The following is a 21,438-nucleotide window of genomic DNA, read 5'->3' as shown; positions in this document are numbered from 1 at the left end:
GTTACGCCAAAACAGTTGTTAGCAACTAAAGTAGACAACAACCAAACCTTTTAAAATGAAGAGTTTTGCACAGACTTTTTTATGGGAAGGAACAGTTGTAAATACTGCAATAGATTTTAAAGTTTGCAGTTCAGGTCTGACAATTGCGCCATGCAAACCACCATGCTAGTCAAATTCTGAACTGGATACAGAAAGATCAACAAGGTAATTTACAACATGAGAATAAAAACACAAACATGTTTTTTTGCCCTCAGGAGTAACAGTGACTTTAGTGATATACCTTGTATGAAACAGGACTTCAGGTAGAACTTAGAATTTGTTCTCTATCAAATAAAATAGGGTAATTACCAACATAGGAAAGGGACCACATTTTATTTTTCACAAGAACATTTTGAGGTCTGTGCTATTCTGTTTAAGAGTTTATTCATGTATCAAATGATTCTTTCAACTGCAGCACACCCCATAACTGAATAAGAGTGTACCTACTTCATATCAAAGACAGACTTCATTCCCCACAACGCAGACAGAGGCTGGCTCCATGTAGCAGATGTCAGCAATAAAGATCCATCCTGAGTTTCCAGATAGGCACAGAGGAAAGGAAAAAAACACCAGGGAAAACAGAGGTTATCATTTTACCTGTACACTTTTAACTTACAAGATCAATTTGGAAACTGCAGAGCAGACACTTTTGTGCTTAATACTACTCCTATAGGAATAAAATCCAAGTATCTAACACTGTGTATAACAAAGAGCCCAAAGTAGACAAAGTTTACAGGTAAGAATAGGAACAATCTATGATGTTAACAGCAGATAAAATCAGGATAATCCACAGCTGAACTCTGATGCCCTGTGAGGGGAGTCCACTCTGCTTATAATCTTTTCTTTCTTCCTAGAATGATCTCCTGAAAGGTTTCTTTCTCCAGCAAAGATATATAAACTCTGATATCTTATCTCACACATAAATAAATGTGTAATAGTGAGTCTAAGCATTTTTCCACTTGCAGACATATATATTAATTTCTTAAGAAAGCACACAGCCACTGTGTATCTTCTTTACTATATTGGGAAGAAAAAGCCTTACATGTAGAACTCATAAGAGTGGCAATATGCAACTATTAAAAGTACTTCATCAACAGGCACTGCAGGCCAGCCAGTGGGTGCACTTCAGATGTACAAACCCAGATGGGCCCAAAACATGCCAGGGCTCAGGCAGTGAGAACTGCTAAAGATCAGAACAGGTCTGTGGTTCCTTACCCGGGATGGCTCAAGGTGCGTGATGGCAGAGTTATGGCAGTTGTAACTGGCCTCCTCCTGTCCACTGAACACGTTATAGAGCTTCAGCTGCCCCGTGCAAGTACCCAGCATTAGGAATCGTTCTCTTGCAGAAAATGCACAACAGGTAAAGCCACTCTCATCCTCATTTGCTTCCCTGAACACAGAAATTGGACGGAACCTAGAGAAGGCAAAAACACATGGGTAACCCAAAGGAGAGAAGCAAAACTGAAATGCTGTGTGATATTAAATAAAGCCCTTAAAGATTACACAGGTACAAGTTATAACTTTCTCTAGAGTAAGCCAAGTATCGGTTTGAAGACTAGTGCTTGAGTATTACAACAGTGTTTGCAATCTTTCAGGGTTTGTTTTCCACTATGTGGTACTTCTGTTAAAGCATATCATTAAGCTGAAGCACTTGGACTCCATCTTCAAAGCTGGATTGATGGAAAACCTGTAATGTCAACACCTGGGTAAATACAGAGAGCTAGCAAAAAAATTCCTAACAGTTCTGAAACGCTTAGCACAAGAGGATGTCACATGAGCTAAACAACATCCTGGCATCATAACTTCCCACAGTGACACTGCTTTCACTGTGAAGACACCCTCATGAACGTGTCACCTTTGTTTTAATAAACTTTACATCACCTTCCAGTTTAACCTCAGGAAAGGCCACTGGTGGTGCTGGTGATTCAGTTGCAAGAACAAAATACAGATTTCACTGTCCTGCATCTGTCAGCCAACCATCCTCAAGGCTATGTTACATTTTCATAGAATTGGTGCTGCATACTCACCTTCCAAAGGAGAACAAAGAGCTACCAGCTTCATTAGTCAATGTTGCTACTGAAAATAAAGTGTGCTTTGTGTACTAAGGGTCAGCACTAAGGACAAGACAAAGAGAACGACTACTAAAAATGCCTTTCAAGGATCTCTCACTGTCACGGTGAATGAAAATTCTTTTGTCTCTAAGGATAGTCCACCGTGGGACTGCACAGCCTGAATCCAGGTAAGGCTTTTGGCACAGGGTACATCTTGAGAGAGATCACAACACAGTGTTCTTCCTTACCTGCTAAATATAAGGTGTCTATCAAAGCAGCCACCATCCACCCCTCCGTACTTCGGAAAGGCCGCCCTGCGGGTCAGCCGTGAGGTAAAGTTAGTGGGCGCCTGGCGCCTCTGTTTTGGCTCAGGACACTGGTGGGGAGTAAAGAGAGAGAAAGGGGGACAGGTGGCAACAGGGTTCTTGCAGCGGGCGTGCTGCTCCCTAAGGTACTCTGTGATTATACTGTCCAGCGTGGGTGGGGAAGGAAGGTGTCTGTCCAGCTGCTTTTTGATAGCTGGGCTCTGGCTGTAGGCGCCATGGTCCGATTTTTGTCGCAACACTCTGATTTTCCTGCCGTTGCAGGGAGACGGCCTCTCCCTGACAAAGCTAATCCTGCCAATCAGAGGAGAGCTGCTAGCATAAGAAGGGCCTGGAAGGGCAGGTGGACCTTGGGATGCAGACGGCCTTGCCTGAGCATGGACAGAGGTGGCAGTGGAACCTACAGCAGTGTGGCTACTCAAACGGGCTGAGATGCCGTTAGCTATGCGAGGAGTGCGAGGCAGAGTCACCGGAGAGGCAGCGGCTGCAACAGGGGTGAAGGCAGAAGAGTGGGATGCTGCAGTCATGGGCAGGTCAGCCTCTTTCGTAAGGACAGACGCCGTTTCCCCGAGGCCCTTCGAGATGAGGTGGTTCCGAATCAGCAGCAGCAGCTCCTTCTCAGGAAAAGTGATCCTGGACTGGGCCACCACGTCGGCCTTCTGCAGGCGTGCCAGCGAGACGTCGGTGCCGATGAGCAGCGGCTTCCCCGAGACGCGCTCGATGAGCTCGGCCGCGTACTTGCAGAACTTGACGTGCTCGCTGCGCTTGTCCTGCAGCACCGGCTCCTTCATCAGCTGCTGGATCTGGCAGCTGCTGAACAGGGGCAGCTTGCTGATGATCTGCCGGACGGTGCTGCTGCGCGACAGCCCCACCAGGGCTTTGCAGGCCAGGGCCCGGATCTGATCTGCGTCAGTGATCGGCATCTTCACAGACAGCAGCGACAGCAGCACCTTGATGCCGTTGTTGGACTGCACCACATTCCACATCTTGGCCAACGTGTGCTCGCTGCTCTTGGGGGCCTGAGGGAGCTTTCGACGAGGAGTCCCAGAGATGAATTTCCCGATGCTGGAGATCCGATTATCTGGGCCGCACACGCAATTGATGATGATCTGAAGGGCTGATTTCTGAATCTCAGCATCGTGGATGAAAAACTCACCCTCAGCAACCCCAAGGATGATACTAATACCTAGTGAGGGAAAGAAATAGTTTCTTTATTACTCTAACATGTATCTCACACAAGTTGATCAGACAAGTAAAGGAGTCTTCCAGCGAATTTGAAGAAAATAGGTACTTCACTTAATTCCAGAAATTCCTGAAGTTCTGCTAACTAGTCTAAGACATATTCTTCTACCTCCCTAGCAAAATATTCTCCTGCCCTGCTGGTACTCCACATCATCATCAGTACGTAATGTCACACAAACTCTTAGATGTGGTGATCAAGCACAGGCCAGTATCTGGACAGAGCAAGATGCACAGACATGCTCTGATTCCTACTGCATAGAGCAACCTTTGTACAAACACTAACAAAGTAAATACTAAAAGGAAGGAAGGGGACCAAGTCACTGAGGACAAAATAATCATATCACAACTTCCAAAAGGAATCAGGCAAAAAAAAAAACTTTAGGGCGACTATTTTCCCCCACAGAATTCCTGTTAGTTTCACATCTGCTTCAGAATATCAAAACCCTCACAGAATTGCTGTTTGCCTAGGACGTTTAGTGCAAAAGGAATTGTCTTTTGCCTATATCTAGTATTGCGTCTGCCTTTATTTTTATTTTCTTATAAAGAAAAGTGAGGCTCCAGTTAAAGCAGAAGCCTTGGATCTGATCCAGGCACATCTCAGTCATTTATATGCTGAACCTGGAGGTAATCAGGTAGAGCATAATTAACACAGCAATAATTGTTCCTCTCCCTTACTCCCAGATGTCATATCCTCAGGAGACCTAAATTTCTGACAAACTGAGGAAACCTAATAGTCCCATTACAAAAGTATATTTGCCTCTACCTGTATTTAATGAGCTCTTGAAAACAAGTGCAAGAGAAAGACCTGCCTCTAAATTTGTAACCCAACCTCAGTGCTAATCATGACACAATTTTAACCACAGTGCACTCTCCCATTTATTTGCATCCTTGACAGTAACTCTGACTACATTAATTACTTTAACCCTTGTCTCACTGCAGGTGAGGAACAGCCAGCCAAAACCCATGTAGCAGGAGACAACTGATAAATGTGTAAGTCATTAGGACCATATTCTGCTTACCCACAGTGGAAACAGTAGACCCAGCTTCATCTAACACATCCACAGGTTCTGCCAGTTGCAACTGGATTTTAGGTACTACAGTCAGGATGGCCAGCACATCCAAAGCATATCGTACCGTGTCATTCCTGGAAGACAGCAACAGATGGACTTCTTAGAATTCTATGTACAGAGTTGTTTCAATAGCATAAAATAGTATTCCATTTACTCTGCTCCAAGAAATGGAAGCAAATCAGCCACATCTGCTGCATTTGATGGTGCCTTTTGATTTTAGAATGAAAAGGGCTGGTCTCCATAGAAGGCAGTGCTCACATGCACACCACTGCCTGCAGTCTGCCAGCATTTATCCCACATGGCTCACAGGCTCCTAAAAGCATGGTAATTCTGTATTTATAAAAATAAGAATGTTAGGACTTACTAAAGAAACCATTCTAAATTAAGCTGCTAAATTTAATCTAACTCTACATCTTAGCAGGGAAACAGTGCTATCAAAAATACTCTGTCACCAGTTAACTAGCAAGGAAGTTTATCTTAAATCAAGGGAAACTGTTCAGCAGTAAACCAGACAACTCTGATAGTCAAAAAGACACCAACTTAGGCTCCAGCCTAAGGAAGATGCAGGTTTGTGGAAGATGAAAAGGGATGTTCAGCAAGAGGTGAGAGAGCAGAAAAATGCAAAAAAGAGGAGATTTTTAACCTGTGTGGAAAGGTAGGAGTTAACCCAGAGAGCAATTAGGAAACAGCTGCAGAAGGAAAGAAACAGGAGAACACAAACTACCCAGGCAGGAGAGTGCAACCTGAGAGTGGGAGGGAGGCAGGGAACTGCAGAAGCAAAAACAGATTTCAAAGGCTTTCAATTTAAGTTAGGCAAGGAGCTCCTGTAGGCAGCAGAAATAAGAAGGGAGTCCTGGCCCACCTCATTCCAGGATTAAGGTACGCCTTGATTTCACCTTCTTCTTGGATCATTTTCTAGGCTTTCTCTTAACAAAAAGGTAAACAAATGTTGAGACAGCTAGAAAGAGGCACAGAACTGTGATGAAGCTTTTCTGAGAAATCAGTGTCATACTAATCAAAGGCCTGAGGGATTTTGGCTCTTCAGAAATTTCTTGGCATCCCTCTCTCTACCTTAAAATTTTAGTCCTGCTTTCCCCAGAGTTAGCTTTGATAAGCACTGTGTGGCCACAGCACAGGCCCTAACAGCACTAACCAGCACGTGCCTGTTTTAAACAATATCAGGGTAGAAAATCTGGAAATGTAACATCCTGCCTATCAAACAGAGCACTACAGCAAAGAGCTCACCTTGCATAGTACGTCTTCCAGTTGCAGGCAATGGAAATGAGCTGAAGCATGAGCTGGACACAAGACAGCTTGAGAAAAACCTCTGCTGGCTCCCAGTAAAGCTGTGCTGGACCATACTCGATCAGGAACTCCATCATCTCCACAATCTGCTCATGAGTATAGGAGCAGGCCTGCAGGGTCCAAGGGACACCATTACATCACAAGGGTTACAAATTTGCACATCAAATCCCTCACTGCTGGGATTTAACTGAAAACTGCATCTATAAGATTAAACTACTCTGTGTCTTGCAGATTAAGTATTTACTTTCTGGTTTATTCCCCAGTTACAAAAGAATATAGCAACTGTCACTATAATACACAATAATAAGCTTAAGGATAATATCCTTAAAGTTTCTTTACAGTCTCAGAAAGCTAAGGCAAATTTAAGAAAAGTTACATTAAATTACAATTCTACTCTGCTTTTAAGCTACTAATCTAGTAGTTACTACACCATCATTCAATATACATTTATGATAAAATACTAAAAAGGTTGCTAAAAATATTCAATTACAGTTTCTAAGTGTTGACTATAAAGCATACTGAATTTTAAAAAATTCCTAGAAAGTCTGCCTTTCAATATTTTTAATTACATGAGAAAGCAACATTTTATATACATTTTTAGTTACAGAACAAAAGTGATTTCTGCAGAAGCAAAAGCTCCCTTATATTTTCTTACTTCAGTTCCTCCAGAGAACTACCATAAATTAAATCAGGAACCACAGGTGAATGTACTTTCTCAAAACCAGCAGCCCTACAATCTAGTTTTATAAAAACCTAACAAACAAACAAACCCCAAAAAATCAACAAAACCAGCTTTGCAGGGAGAAATCAGGGAAAAAAAATCATGGCCAAGACTATGATTATTATCTATCTGAATCTCATGGGTCATTTCTAAAAACAGTTGTGTTCAAAAGACATTTCAGTTATTATCAAATTAAAGGTATTTCTGAGTTTTTCAGCATTAAGGACCTCTATACATATACAAATTTTGTTCTTTCAGAGATTCACAGCACAGAAAATACAAATATCAAATACAAACAAATATTTGATATTTGTATCAAATACAAATACCAAAAACAACCTGCCTTTGAGTTTCTGAGAGATGGAAAGGGAACCACAGCACATGAGCAGGAACCCTCATCAAATGTCATTCAGACAAGCCTCTGTATTTCCCTATTACAATGCCATTCCACACGACAGGAAAAAGGTACAAATACAACAACTGCAGCCTGCCTAGTTATTGCACTGGCTTCAAAGGGATCTGCACATGTCTGCAGCTTGGATTCAACTGAGAAATGCAACAACCTGGTGAAAAGCTGAAGCCTGCCATGTGCTCCTCACCTTGTAGGGGGGCTGTGGGTGGACCAGGATGCCGCCCTCGGTGCGCTGCAGCGACTGCTTCACCTGCTCCAGTTTGATGGCAAGGTGCGCCTCGAAGTAGCGGCGCAGCGCCATGCAGGTGTGCTTCCCCGTCTGCCGGCTGGCAAAGATCTCATCATCACTCAGCAGGGCTCCTTGGTCTTCCAGGTTTAAGATCTCCAGAGTGCTTATCTTCAGAAAGAAGTTGGGTATGGGAAAAAATGGTTCATCAGCTCAGTCTTCAGGAAAAAAAAGCATCTACAACTCTCAGCTGCTCTCACACCAAACCCTAACACTGCCTTTGCTGTACAGGACATAGAAGCACACTGAGAGCTGAGAAAGGCTGTCTGAACAGAAAAGGGTCTTTGTGTGGGTAAACAGCCAAAACTGAACCATGCCCTCTCCTTCACTATCCATGAAGACAGAAATCACAGGATCACAGAATGAACTAGGTTGGAAAAGACCTTTGAGATCATCAGCTCCAACCTATGACCTAACACCTCCTCATCAACTAAACCATGGCACTGAGTGCCACATCCAGTCTTTTTTCAAACATGTCCAGAGACATGTTTCCCCTCCCTGGGCAGACAATTCCAGTGCCCAATCACTCTTTCAATGAATTTTTTTCTGATGTCCAACCTAAACGTCTTATGGCATAGCTTAAGACTGCGTCCTCTCATTCTGTCACTCACTGCCTGGGAGATGAGACCAACCCCCACCTGACTAGATAGTTGTAGAGAGTGACAAGGTCACCCCTGAGCCTCCTTTTTTCCAGGCTAAAGAAATTACATCAGTGTAGGTCTCGAGGCAGTGTTGTGCTCAGTACTCTTAAGCAAAATATGGCACCACAAGGTGTGCTGGCACCCTGCAGCACTAATGCTCCTGAGTTAGACAGGGCCTAAGCTGCAGGAGTGCACAGCCACACCCTGCAGGCATTGCAGCTTTTCTATATGAACAATGTCTTGAACTTGTGCCCAGAAGGTACTACAGTTCCTGCAGCATGCACACAGCCATTCCTCTCCTGGAACAAGGCTGCACTGATCCACATCCAACAGGGTGCACATCTATGTGGAGTGGCAACAAATATCTGGACTACCACTAAGCCACCACTGTTTGAATGAGTATTGCTTAACCCAGGAGTTGCACAAAAAAGCTCCCAAAGGGTATTAAGTCTCTAGACAATAATCATAATAATAAAAATAATAAAGATAAAAGGATGCATGCAAGTGTTGCTTAGAAAACTCAACCCACCCCTCCATCTCTTGGGAACTGAGGAGGAAGAACTCCAAACAAAACCAAACAAAAGAACAAAACTCTACACAGTTGCATTTACAGGGTGCAAAACCTGCCACTAAGCCCCTGTCCCCTAAAAAGCCACAGTCCTTACCAGGTTCACCAGACGCCGCAGCCCATCGTGCCTATCAAAGAGCTCCAGCACAGCACGGAAGGAGAAGCAGATGGAGAAGAACATGGTGGCATGGCAGCAGCCCGAGGCATGGGAGCACTCCATCAGCCACAAGGTGTAGTTCACCACATCTGAAAGCACATTGTGGGGGTGCATGCACACCTGGAAAGCAAAAGAACATTCTTGATGAAGACTTCAAACAGATTGCTTAAGAGATTTGGTCCAAGGAGAATGAATACTCTTTGAGAAGCAGAGGACAAGTATCAGCTATTCTCAGCTTGACTTCAGACATCTGACATGAAATAAGAAGTCCCATTTCTAGACCGGTAAAAAAAGCTGCTGACTAATAAAGACCAATAAAGAGTATGATTTGGCAATGTAGGACTAGAAATTGGCCATTCCCAGAGTAAAGCACAATGAATACAGCAGTCTTGGTGTAGTATGATTCCAGTCCTTCTCCATACCATTTCCACATATCCAAAGAATGCTTTGCTAGAGGCCAACAGGTTTCCACTGAAGAAACACAAATTCTGCTCAGTGAAACCAAGTACCATGTCCTATGTTAAGGTACTACCAAACTCTAGCAGCACTGAAGCTTAGGGGAACTGCAAGGATTGTCAAATCCAAGTCTAAAGCCTGACTTTTCTCTGGAAACAGACAACTGAGCTGGTCTTTTCCTGTTCTCAGGCTGCGCCTCCAAGATGTGCAGACCATGCACTCAGAACTGCACTTTTGCATTTGCCTATTTACTTCCACTGAGGAGGAACTGGGAACCCTCTGTCAGGGTCAGTGACAAGAGGAACTGAAGTGCTGGCACCAGCTGCTGTGTGCCAAGTTAGCAGAGTTTTCCATCTCTTCTCTGCTGGTGTTGGATACACTCAAAGAATACAGTGCTACCAGCTTCAGACCTGAGGTCTAGCATGGACTACCTGACAAATGACTGTACCCTGAAGGTGGCTTCCTCTGAAATCCAAAATGTACCACAGACTCCTCCTCTACCTGGTATCTGAATATACTGGGGATAACATCTGGCAGAACATCTGGAACCATCCATGGAGAAAAACAATCTCAGGTGTAGCAGTCCATTGGAACAGACAGGAAAAGAAAGGCAAATGAGAATGAAGGAGTTTTCTGTTGGGATTTTGTGTGGGAAAGAATAGAATGAAAAGGGTGATTAAAGTATTAAGACAATGCTGACAAGGTCTTCAGTTAATTCCCTAGGAACTGAAATCCACACCCTTAAAACAAAACACTGTTATTCATATACACACCTTGAAACAATACACTATTATTCAAACACCTCCTAAAGCCTCTGCATATATCAATTAACCATCCATATAAATTTGCTTTTAAGCTTAGAAGATGCTTATTCAGTGTCTGAACACAGGTAGAAACACTGAGAAATTATGGGAATGACTGCAGTTACAGCACAAGAACAGCTCTTACCCTCTCCATAGCATCTTGATTGTATGACAAGTAATACAAACACATGGACACTCCTGTGGCTGCCATGGAAGGACGAGGAATCTCCAGCAACTTCTGCACTCCTCCATGAGCAACAAACTCTGTAGCAAACTTGTTGTGCAGCAGCAATGATGCCAAATGCTAAGGAATCATAAAAGCAGATTAGACTAGGATTCTTGAAACTGCCATCAGTTGCATCCCCACCCCATAGAAAAACAGACAGCAGAAAAAGTAACTGCTCTGTGCTTTGTGCACCTCACTTCCTCCTCCCATTACATTTAATCCACAATGCAGTATTTATCCCAATAACAAAACCAAAAGAGGCACTACCATTTTTTTTTACACATTTTGCAAAAAAAAAAAAATACTAGAAAAGCAGAGCAACTCAGAAATTATCCAACAGGCCACCTTAAGGTCTTTTTATTGTCTTCAAATTCACTCACTTTGTATTATCACTACTAACTATTTAAATTTCCATTCATATATTGATTATGACATCTTGCTGATGGAAGGAATTTTACAAAATGAGGTGTAAAGACAGTTAAAGGGAAGCCTGCAGCTGCACTGCTTTTCTGTATTACCCACACCTTAAGAGCAAACAGTAAGAGCCACTGTACACCCCACTCTACTCCCAGCTGAAGTAACCATGAGCTACTGTAGGAACACTGCTTCTTCAAAATAAATTCTCAGGCAAATGACAAAGATACAGAGAGGAAGACTCTGGAGGATCAGAGGCAGAGAAGTTATTGTGAAAGAGGGAAAGAACGCACAGAAGAGTTTAACTTGTGCTGCTGCACTGCAGGTTTGGCTTGAATAAGGTTCTTTTGTGTGGCTTTTTACCTTGGGGAGGTAACCCTAAAGACTACTCACACCAAACTAGTACTTGAACCACTGAGATCAGAGATGTCATGCTGGAGCTTCTGGGAAATAAGATGTTTATGCTCCTCACCCCTCACAAGTGTCCTTTGAGATAGCAGGCAGTGGAATAACTCAGGAATGCCATCTAAGGGCAGCAGGAACACAATCATTTGACAGAAAGAGGAATTTTTATCATCTTCAAATAGGTAGCTGAAAGATGAACTTAATGGCCCTTCCTGCACAATTAAGATCTTTTTATTCCCTCCTTCCTTTCCTGTTTTTTCATTTTAAGTGCTTGACACGTCAAAAATCAAAACTGCAGTACATTCAGCTTGAGTGAAAAGCACTTCCAATCCAAGGGAATGCTGCAAGACATCAGCCTAAAGAAGATGAGCACTTGCCTTTGACACATAGCAAGCATATATTCCATTTTTTTACAATATTTATGGTATATTTTATATACTTTGAAAGAAGCTTACCTTAAGGGCTTCAAAAGTGAGCAGCACATCGTTGGTTCGCTTCAAATCAATGTAGTACATCATCAGCTCCCTTGATCCCAGCTGCATAAAGATGGGGAGCAGCTGAGAAAACAAAAATGGGACACTAGCTGAATGTTTCATGGGAATTACAAGGTCTCTCTTGGTTTATACTCTCTCAAACCCCCAGTTTTCCCTTATTAGCAGATACCTGTTATGAGAGGTCAGAGGTAACCAGCTCCATCCATAGGAAGCAATAAAGGTTAACAGACCTCTTGTATTACATCTGCTGACTGCAGCAAGGTGCATGGCAGCTGCCACACGGAAATCTTAAGACTCTCCTCCAAGTGCAGCTATGGAAGACACAGATACCACCCTGGAGAGAGGCTCCACCTTCCATCTGTGCAAAGACAACTACCCAACAACTGAACAGAAAAAACAGGAGAGCAGGGCAACAGACCAAAACCCTTTGCATCATTCTTTGTAACACCTTTATGCTAGTAATTCCTATTTTTATTGCCTATTATTGCTGGCATATGAAGCAATCCAGTCTGCATGCAGGGTGTTAGGGGGTAATGGTTTCACTGGGTCTCACAGAAACAAGGCACACATGTGCACACACAACATCCACCACAAAGCAAAACTTGTGTTGCTTTGTTCTGTTACTAATTAGGTAAACCACAAAAAAATTAAAAAAAAAAAAAAGGAAACACTCTTTGGTAAACCTGACACAGTCACATTATTTTGTCCATTTAAGTACTACCAGTTATCAAAAGCATCTGCATAACATAGGCCCTGCCACTTCTCCTCAGAGCTACTACAGAGATTACACAAACCACTTCATTTAGAATTTCAAGTTGATTATTTCCTCAGACTTTTATTTGCAGGACTCTATTATATCCACCATAGGAAACAGGAAATGTCTGCATTTCAAACAAAGCTTCCAAGCACTAAATTTAGCAGGAACATGGGACAAAATCCCCAGGGCCATGCTCCAACTTCCAGACCACACATCTGCTAGGTTCAGGTTTGAGTATTACCCACCAAGTAATATTCAAACTAATGACTTCATCAGTTTAGAAGTCATCAACAACTCATGAAAAGTTATCAGTCTTAATCATGACAAGAAATACCAGAGCGTGATAGAGCAGTTCTGCCAATTTCCCCCCACAATTCCACTCAGCTTTGTACAGAGAATTAGAGCACAGAGTGCTTCCTCCCACCTTCATATGCTCACCTCCTGGTACTCCCCCAAGGGAGTCAGGTACTGAAGAATCAGCCTCTGCTCTATGGCAGGAGTCAAGGGGTAAAGCGTGTAATTGGTGCCAATCACCCACGGGGACATTTCTGACCAGCTGCTGTTGGACAGCTCCACAAACATCCGCTCTGGCTCCGAGGTGGAGAAGCCCAGCTTCTGCTTGGCCTTGCGGAAGCCGTCTCTTTCGTGCTGCTTCCCTGATTTGCTTCTTCTCAGTCCCCCATCATCCAGCTTGGTAGCAGAGTTTACTCTGCTGCTGGTCTTATGACTTGAATCAAGATGAAAGGAGATCTCCATATCAGCAGAAACTTCTTCTTGCTCTCCATCTACTGTCATCTCCCCATAATCCATATCCACAGCCTCTTCATCGAGGGGCAGCAGAGGATCTGAGGGCACTTTCCGAGGACTGGGGCGCTTGTTTTCCTGTTTTGTGGTCATTTCAGTGACCTGCAACTCTCGCAGCCGACGGAGCACCAGAGCCACCTGGTTCAGAGAAGCAGCAGCACTCATGAGAATACAGTCCTTGCTTTGATCATGCAACTCACCTCAGCCATATTTTTAGTTATCATCATATAACCCCTCCACAGCATACAGGTCAGAGTACGTTGCTGTGTACATTTGCCCAGAGACATAACAACTTCAAAGTGACTGAGAGAACTCAAATCCATTTTGCTACAGCAACTCTCATTCTAAAATATCAGCACCGTGTCTCCCATGTGAGAAGGAAGTAGCTGGAAAGCCATTAAGAGCAGATGAGCTATAGTGGTGCTAACAGAGCCACATACCAGATTGCAGCATCCTTCCACCATCTCTGCCCAGCCTGAAATAAAGGTAACATTCCCTTTGGAAGCAGCAGCTTTGGTAAATTGCAGTTCCACAAAACCAAAGGTCATGCTTTTACTTTTAATGTTTAGAAGAGAAGTCATAGCTGTCTCCATGTTGACTCACCTTTCATTTTAAAACCTCTGTCTGGTGGGCAAACCACAATGTGCAATAGTTACAGATGTAGAGCTTCTGAAAGTTGTTATTTAAGGAAAGTATGAATATGAGCTCATTAAAAAGTATTTGACTTCTTAGGCTTCCATTGGCATTTGGAATACAACTGCTGTTAACAGAATATCAGACTGCATGCTCCAACTCAGGCAGGAAAGGATGGAAACCATGACCCTTACAGACAGCACTACAACCACTGTAAGACTCATACATTAACCCAAGAATGTGAGCTCCCCATAAATAAAAATTATAAAGAGGTAACTGTACTCCACAAAGGGAAAGTGATTGAGAGATCATTACCAACTGGGAGTTCTCATCCCTGTAATTTGCAGCAATATCCTGGTTTTCCATAGCTCCTCCCAACAGTCCTGTTGCATATGTCCTTAGTGGCTGATCAGCTTCTCGTGCCCACTTAAAGAGATTTTCAACTATGCCTTCCTAGAAGGGAGGAAACAAGAAACCAGTTCTAACAGTTACATTTCATCTTCAGCTTCTCAGTCCCAGTGAAAGCATCTTTTGGGAAGAATTCTCTCTTATTGCAGTAATGACCAGGCTGGATTTCCCACCAAGCATGGAATGAATAAAAATACCTGCTGCAACCAAACCCCCCCCCCCCCCCCCAAAAAAAAAAAAAAAAAAAAAAAAAAAAAAACAACACACAAAAAAACCCCCACTCCTAAATCTTTAAGTGGCACGAAGCTATTCCCAGGCATCAGATACCTGGATCTGCACAAATGCAAAAAGTGGCCAGTGAAGGTATTTCCTAGGAGGCAGCAAAACACTACAGGTATGAATCAGTCCAAACGAAGAAGCCCAAAGTTCTGATCAGTTTCACTAATAAAAATCTCCAGCAATTTAGCAAATTTCAAATAAGCTGTGTTGAACTTATATCAAATAAAATGAAATTTGGCCAGATTTAAAACAGACAATTAGAAAGACAACGGTTTGGAATGAAAGATCAATTTGTTTCCTCTAAATTGCCACTGGATTTAGAAACATCAACAACAATTATCGTGACAGAAATCTTGCACATTATTTGAATTACAGGTACAATACAATAGAAAATCAGTGAAAAGTAATAATGAAGAGACATTTTAACAGGAACTCTCAGCTCACAGATTTTTATTGCCTGTTATATACTTAAAGACAATTGCATTATTATTGCTCTTATGTAATAAAAAAAAAAAAAGTCTAACTGATGAGCTGTGAAATCCCTTGGTCGCTAGAGGGCCTCTTTGTGACAAGAACAACACCCTCTTCCCAAAGCCTCCTATATACAGGAGCCCTAAGTGCCAGAACAGAGCTCTAGATATTCTCAAGTCAAAAGGAAAAAAGTCCCTCAGTGCAAAACTTAATTTCATTTCAGTTTACAGAAAGCTTTTATCTCTGGAAATAGCTATATTCTCCTCAAATGGGGAATTACTGTTTTGGTTTTAAATTGTTTTTTGATCAAGGCTTCCCAGCCTCAGCTTTTGGACAAATCACAAAGAGCTCAAATTAAATTAAATCTTTCACAAAGGGAGCACATTATTATCTTTTATTATGCTTTAGAATTCATCTGCATATTTCCAATAGTAGAGAAATTAATTTAGAACTTTTATATACAGCACTGCCTCATTTCCAAACTTCAGAAAAATATTAATTCTTACAGACAAGGAAACTATGGCTTGAGTGAAATTCACTTTCTCCTCAATTTCCACTCTGTGTGCATTCCTTCAGAACAACTCATCTGTCAACATGTGAAGTCTGACTCAGCTGTCTATCAGAGCTCCAGATAATGCTCACAAAGCTTGTGGATTTTAGACTGCTTAGTTAAAGTATGACTTGCTTATCACTTAGCTCTAGGAAAGCTATTGCTCTGCCAGAGCTGGGGATTACTGGGCAAGTTCTCCATGTTCTGCACAGCCTGCTCCATTCACAGGCCTATAAAGCAACAATTCCCAAAACATTACATTAAATTCCAGCTCCTCTGTTTCAGTCAGTCACATCACACTTTAAAAAGCTATGAAATACCCAAGATTTTATTAACTGAACATGCCAAGAGCAAAAAGCCCCAGACCATTAGTGAGGCTGAACAGATTGGCTCCCAGACACAGGATTTCAATATGGCTTTTTAGTGGCTTCTCCTTTGGGAAGTCTTATTGGAGTACAAAATAAAGCAAGCTATAAACCCAAGTTTTAGTGCAGGTGATACCTTTTCCTGGAAGACAACAGCTGTTTCCAGTCCCGGCATGATGTCCAGCAGGAGTCTGCAGGCTGCAGTGTTTAGTGGAGGTTCTCTGCTTGTCATCACATAAGCATTCACTAGCTGGAGAAGATCAGGAACAGCACAGGTTTGAAATTCAACTCTGACCAAACCCAGAGCAGTGAAAGCCTTACAGCTCCCATGGCAGGAAAATAATAAAGTAAGGAATGCCATTCTAAGCCCTGGATCTCAACATGTCCAGCCTTTAGCCTGCTCCCTCAGTGCCTTGGAAGTCAAAACTACTTCTCAGAGAACCAGAGAGCCTCTGATCTGCTGTTTACTGACTAAAGATCTATAAACACAAATGCCTTGAAAAACTAACAGAACAAACATTAAAAGGTAATGAAAAAATTAACATAAGAAATTGCACATTTTTAACTGCACATGTATTTCCTTATCACTTGCAGTTTGACAGAGAGAGACATGCAAGCAATCTGTCAGAATCCTTCCAGCAATGTGTACTGATATAGGTGTTTGCAGGCATGCAAAGGTCACAAAATTCTAGCTATTAAGTCATGTTAGAGTTTAGCAGTACAAGTGGAAAGGCAGACTCTTGCCTCCTGATTCTCTGCCTGAGTCTTCTAGAGCTGACATGCTCTTCTGTTCCTGCAGGCAGCCCAGTAGTTCCAAGCACTCAGAAACAAGGCACTAGAATTAGTGGCATTATCTTCATTATAGAAAGAAATTATGTTTTTGGACTTGTATTAAAGAAGCCCCATTTTCTTTAAAGAGATTGATACACCTTGAAAACAACTAATTCAGTTGTTGCTACACACATTCCAACAGCTCATGAACTCCCCTTTACCTGAGTGACTCCAATAGTGGCAAAAGAGTTGCTCTTAAACCCATCTTAAAATCCAGTATTATGGAAAAGAGAATTCTGACACCACTAAAATAAATATTAAACAACTAACAAGGCCAACCAGCACAGAGGAAATAAAAGCAGTAAGGTGGTGTGAAGAACTGACAGAGAAAGTTCTCAGAGCAAACTTACCGCATTCATGAAATCATCATTCTTGAAGAGTATCCTCAGTAAGTGACCAAGCATGCACTCAGGGTCTGCCCGACCTGTGGGACAAACAGGAACACAGGAAAACACTCAACACTCACCTTCCTACCTCAATATGCCAACATTAATACTGAACTGCTACCTTCAAACTGCCTGGGGATGCTCCAGAGTCAGCACTACAGAGCACAACTCCCTAGTGCGAAAGCAGTCAGACCTCGATCAGAATTGGCACATCCAGGCTAGAAGCTGCTTACCTTTGAATATGAGCTACCAGTAAGCACTGGGGCACAGCTGGTGCTGCCAGGACTCCTTACCTGGGTGTCGGTCATCGAACGGGTCAGGGTCCCCTTTGCGGTACTCTTCAGTCTCCTTCTCGATCAGCTCGGACATCCTGCAGCCGGAACAGCACAAAGTGAGCAGCACTCACACTGCTGCAGCACAGCTCCTCACAGTCACACACCTGGCAGAGCACTGCAAACCAGCCCATCAGCTTTCACCAGTGTTCAGTGCCACCAGAGGATTTCTGACTGGCCACAACAGGGGGGAGAGAAAACACTGGCCTCTACTATCTCATCTCATTTTTAGCTCCAAAATGCACTGAACCCATAGTGACATCCCAGAGATGTATAAACTTTGACACTCTGAAGGGCTAACACCTTTTATTTACTCATGTTAGACTCCTTGTGATGTTCTACACACAGTGTAGAGAACTAGAGCCAATAAAGGGCTTGAGCAGTACCTCATACCACCACAGTGTCTTTCTTCTGCAGCAGAGCAAGTCCTGAACAGGTAACTTATTCCTCCCCTTTGCTCAGTCTGTGCAGGGGCAGCTGCTCAAACTGCCTGCATAGTTTTTTGTTATTCTGCACATTAAATTTCAATTGTGTTGGAGAATTAAATATAAATATGAATATTTAACAAATATTAAATAGCTTTATTAAGTGCTGTGTAACCTCTATTCAGTTATCAACTTTTTACCATGCGTCAACTACCACCATGGATAAGACAAGGAGAAACTCAGCCAGCTCCCTGCTCACAGATCCTCAAAATACATTAAATGCTCCTCTCTATCAAAAACACAAAATTGAGTTGTTTTGGTGCTATCCCTCCCCTAAACTTAGAAGCAGCCTCAGCAGAAATAAGAAATCCTACACTCTAACTCATTTAGAATGAGCAGTAAGAGAATTAATTATTATTTTTATTTACACAAAATCAAGAAGAGGAAAATTATCTCATGGTCAAGGAATAAATAATTCCATAGTCATTCATTGTCCTTCTCCACGCAGTTTGAGGTGAGATAAAGAGCACTCAATTCAACTGAAAAAACATTAGGAAATTAAATCTCATTTCCTTGGTATAAGACATGATTCCTTCCCCTCTACAGAGGTTCAGAGTGGGAGGCAGCATCTATGCGCAGCACAGCATTTTAAAACAAGGTCTTAATACCTCACAGTAGTTATCTAGGCAGAGTTTATCACAGGGGAGGGAAAACTGCTGGAAGGCTGCAGTAATCCCTGGAAAAATATTTGTCTTTCACAGAGGATTTCCCTTACAGAACACTGCTGACTTCTATTCCGTGCCTGTTACTTTCCAGAAAATACCCAGTGCTCCCAAGCATGACTAGAGGCAAAAATGTTCTTAGTCCTGCCTCTGTGAGCTACACTTGCCAGTGTGACAGAGGATGACTCCTGCCAGATTCCAGGAACAGCAAATTAGCTCATTGGAAATAAGCAGAGAACTTTCTTGCTTGCCTTTGATCTAACAATTATCTTTCAACAAGCTGTTGATCTTGTGGGGTTCCAATATTTACTTTTATAAGCCTGATTGTGAAAGGATGCAAATTGTGTCCCTTGTTAATAATAGGAGGCACAGCTTGAGCTCTCAAGAAATTCTGGCACAAGCAAGTCACTTAAATACTCCACTGCCAGCTCCTCATTTTTTTCCATGAGAACTAATAGCTTGAGGGATGTCTGCTGACAGAAAACTCAGACAAATGGGGAGCTGGGAAGCAGCACTCTCGCCTTGTCAGGTCTTTTGAGGTGATAATTAGCATTTTGGTGATGTGCCAGGAAGGACAGACAAGCAGCATGGAAAGTGAGCACAACACTCTGGCCAGTGCATCCTGTCTGGGTAGGCAGCCAAGCAGCGAGCCAGCTCCCAGTGCTTCCAGGGACAACAACATTATCACAGGCTCAAAGAAAGACAAATGTGAATCACTAATTATGGAGGGTTTTGAGACAATTATTCACAACTGTTTGACCAAAATTAGAAAAAAAAAAAAAAAAAAAAACCAAAAACCCCACACAAACATTGCCTCTTTGAAATTTACTTTCAAAAAAGAAAAAAGGAGAAAAATCAAGCTTGCTTACAATGCCCTTCTTTTAACTAACACATACAAAGGTGGTTTGTGACTTGACTTAGATAAATCTATCTAGATCCAACAGCTTTGTCAATTCTCAATTGAAGCAACCGAGTGTCAAATAACTACCAAAGCTCATTTCTGCCTTCTAACATAGCACCTGGTATACAGGGCTGTAACAAAACACAGTTCACAAAACCACAGAACTTTTATTCAAGTTTCAAGATTTCCTTCATTCACTTGGCATTGTACTGGTTCAGCAGCCATTTCCAAGTCTGCAGACAAGATGTAGGATTTACACTGAGCCTTTTACTTCTATTTTTTTTTTCTCTTTACAACTGTGTTTGGAAAGTTAGTCAGATCCTCATTTCCACTTGCCACAAACTGAGCTCACCTTGGGAGCAGGGGTATACAGAAAAGTTTGTCAACTCTGCAAGGCCCCCAGTGATCCAGATGGAACAACAAAGCCACCCTAATCCTGCTTTGTGTCATCACCTGGCATTAATGACCAACCTGAGCCTTTACAGCAGATTGCCAGAGCATAAGGTGCTCTAGCATCCCACACCACAATACAGCTGGTTTGTGGAGATGAAGTTACAATGTTAAACTGCTGATTTATTCCCTTGATGAAGGAGGCTCCTGGGACACAATAAATTATCTGAGTCACAATTTGCCTGATTGGTTGAACATGATTTGCATCTATGAAGAAAGACTATTACGGGATCATTTCAATTTACAGTAGTTTTGAAAACCATGTATATTACATATCTGTTTTTTGCTGATAGGCTTTCCAAGCAATTTCTTTAGTCCATACCTTCTAACACTCAAGTGTTTGTAAATCCAGCTTTTTGGAAGTGACAGCTCAGCTGTGGTCTGCAACTGGTGCTGTAACTGTTGCTGTCCTTGTCCTGTTACTGCACTCCCCCCTGTGCTGCCTCAGCATCACATTCAACAGACTCCCATCCACAAAGGGAAGTTTTCTTTCATTTAGCTCACAAGGAGGAAGGAAGTAGAGAAATATCACTCACCAACAAGTATGACCACAGCTCCCTCTGCCCTAAGACCAAACCAATATGCAAGGGCATTGCTCTGCCTCAGGAGATTGGCACTGCAAGCTACAGTTGGTGAAGATTGCTCAGGAGCATCTCTACCAGCAACTCTAAACATCTAAATAGCTAAAACTCTCTCCTACAGACAGAAACATGGCTCTCATTGATAACTGAAGCACTGTAAATCTAATTTCTGATTTTAACTTCTGGTGAAATCCCCAGCTACCTTAAATAAATCTGTACTATCTCCACTAAAGCAAAAATACCCAAGTCTTCACCATTCATAACCACTCTGCCTGCTGCACAGAAACCTTGAGAACCAACAAAGTTATCAGACTTGTCTGAGCATAAATAATATAGGGAGCTCCAGGAGCTGAGAGGGAGCAAGAAGTGCCAGACTGCTATAAGCACAAAAAAATACGTTTAGTTCAAATGTCTTTAAATTTCTTCGAATACAGTAAATTTCTGGTTATGCCCACAAGAAAAAGCCTTGAAATAGCACAGATTTCCTTCAGACAACACACTGAGATACACCAAAACCAGTCTCATGATTTTCAAGAGACCCACTAATTTTCAAGTGTTTAGGATTGGCTTTCTGTTGCTCATCTCCTCCTCCTATGCTGCTATTTTTAAAAAGCAGTAAGAACAGCAAAGAAGTTGTGCCCAGTGGGTGAGGCACAGCACAGACCTAAGCAAAGAACCTCCAGCAGATTCCTGTTACTTCCACACAGTGCCAGCTCCAGCTCTGTGCACTGACTTGTCTGACCCAACAAGGCAGAAGAGACACCTGGACTGCTCCTGAACTGCAGAGCAGTTGAGTCCTGCACACGTGAGGCAGGCCATGGATCTGCCAGCAGAGCTGTGAGGAACTGGGGGAATTTCTGCAAATCTCCCCTTAAAGCAGGAGTAATGTCAGTTTACCCAAATGAAGCCTGGCTTGGGAAAACACAAATG

The 21,438-nt window shown here is 42.5% G+C and overlaps 1 protein-coding gene across 1 annotated transcript in view; it reads right to left on the bottom strand.

Moving 5' to 3' along the window:
• Nucleotides 1-21,438, bottom strand: part of DCAF1 (DDB1 and CUL4 associated factor 1) — a 47,997-nt gene that overhangs the window by 20,256 nt on the left and 6,303 nt on the right. Inside the window, exons 3-16 of the mRNA XM_058812704.1 lie at nucleotides 17,391-17,467; nucleotides 17,062-17,135; nucleotides 16,017-16,130; nucleotides 14,123-14,260; nucleotides 12,809-13,312; nucleotides 11,575-11,676; nucleotides 10,220-10,378; nucleotides 8,756-8,935; nucleotides 7,351-7,560; nucleotides 5,971-6,140; nucleotides 4,675-4,799; nucleotides 2,339-3,599; nucleotides 1,255-1,453; nucleotides 487-569 (exon numbers count right to left, since the gene is read on the bottom strand). Coding sequence (XP_058668687.1) covers nucleotides 487-569; nucleotides 1,255-1,453; nucleotides 2,339-3,599; nucleotides 4,675-4,799; nucleotides 5,971-6,140; nucleotides 7,351-7,560; nucleotides 8,756-8,935; nucleotides 10,220-10,378; nucleotides 11,575-11,676; nucleotides 12,809-13,312; nucleotides 14,123-14,260; nucleotides 16,017-16,130; nucleotides 17,062-17,135; nucleotides 17,391-17,467 — 3,396 coding nt within the window. The remainder of the gene's footprint in view (nucleotides 1-486; nucleotides 570-1,254; nucleotides 1,454-2,338; nucleotides 3,600-4,674; nucleotides 4,800-5,970; nucleotides 6,141-7,350; nucleotides 7,561-8,755; nucleotides 8,936-10,219; nucleotides 10,379-11,574; nucleotides 11,677-12,808; nucleotides 13,313-14,122; nucleotides 14,261-16,016; nucleotides 16,131-17,061; nucleotides 17,136-17,390; nucleotides 17,468-21,438) is intronic.

Source organism: Ammospiza caudacuta, chromosome 12 (assembly GCF_027887145.1).
Source record: "Ammospiza caudacuta isolate bAmmCau1 chromosome 12, bAmmCau1.pri, whole genome shotgun sequence".
Lineage (NCBI taxonomy): Eukaryota > Metazoa > Chordata > Aves > Passeriformes > Passerellidae > Ammospiza > Ammospiza caudacuta.
Note: the sequence above shows the minus strand (reverse complement) of the source record. Positions and strands in the feature narration are given on the sequence as shown.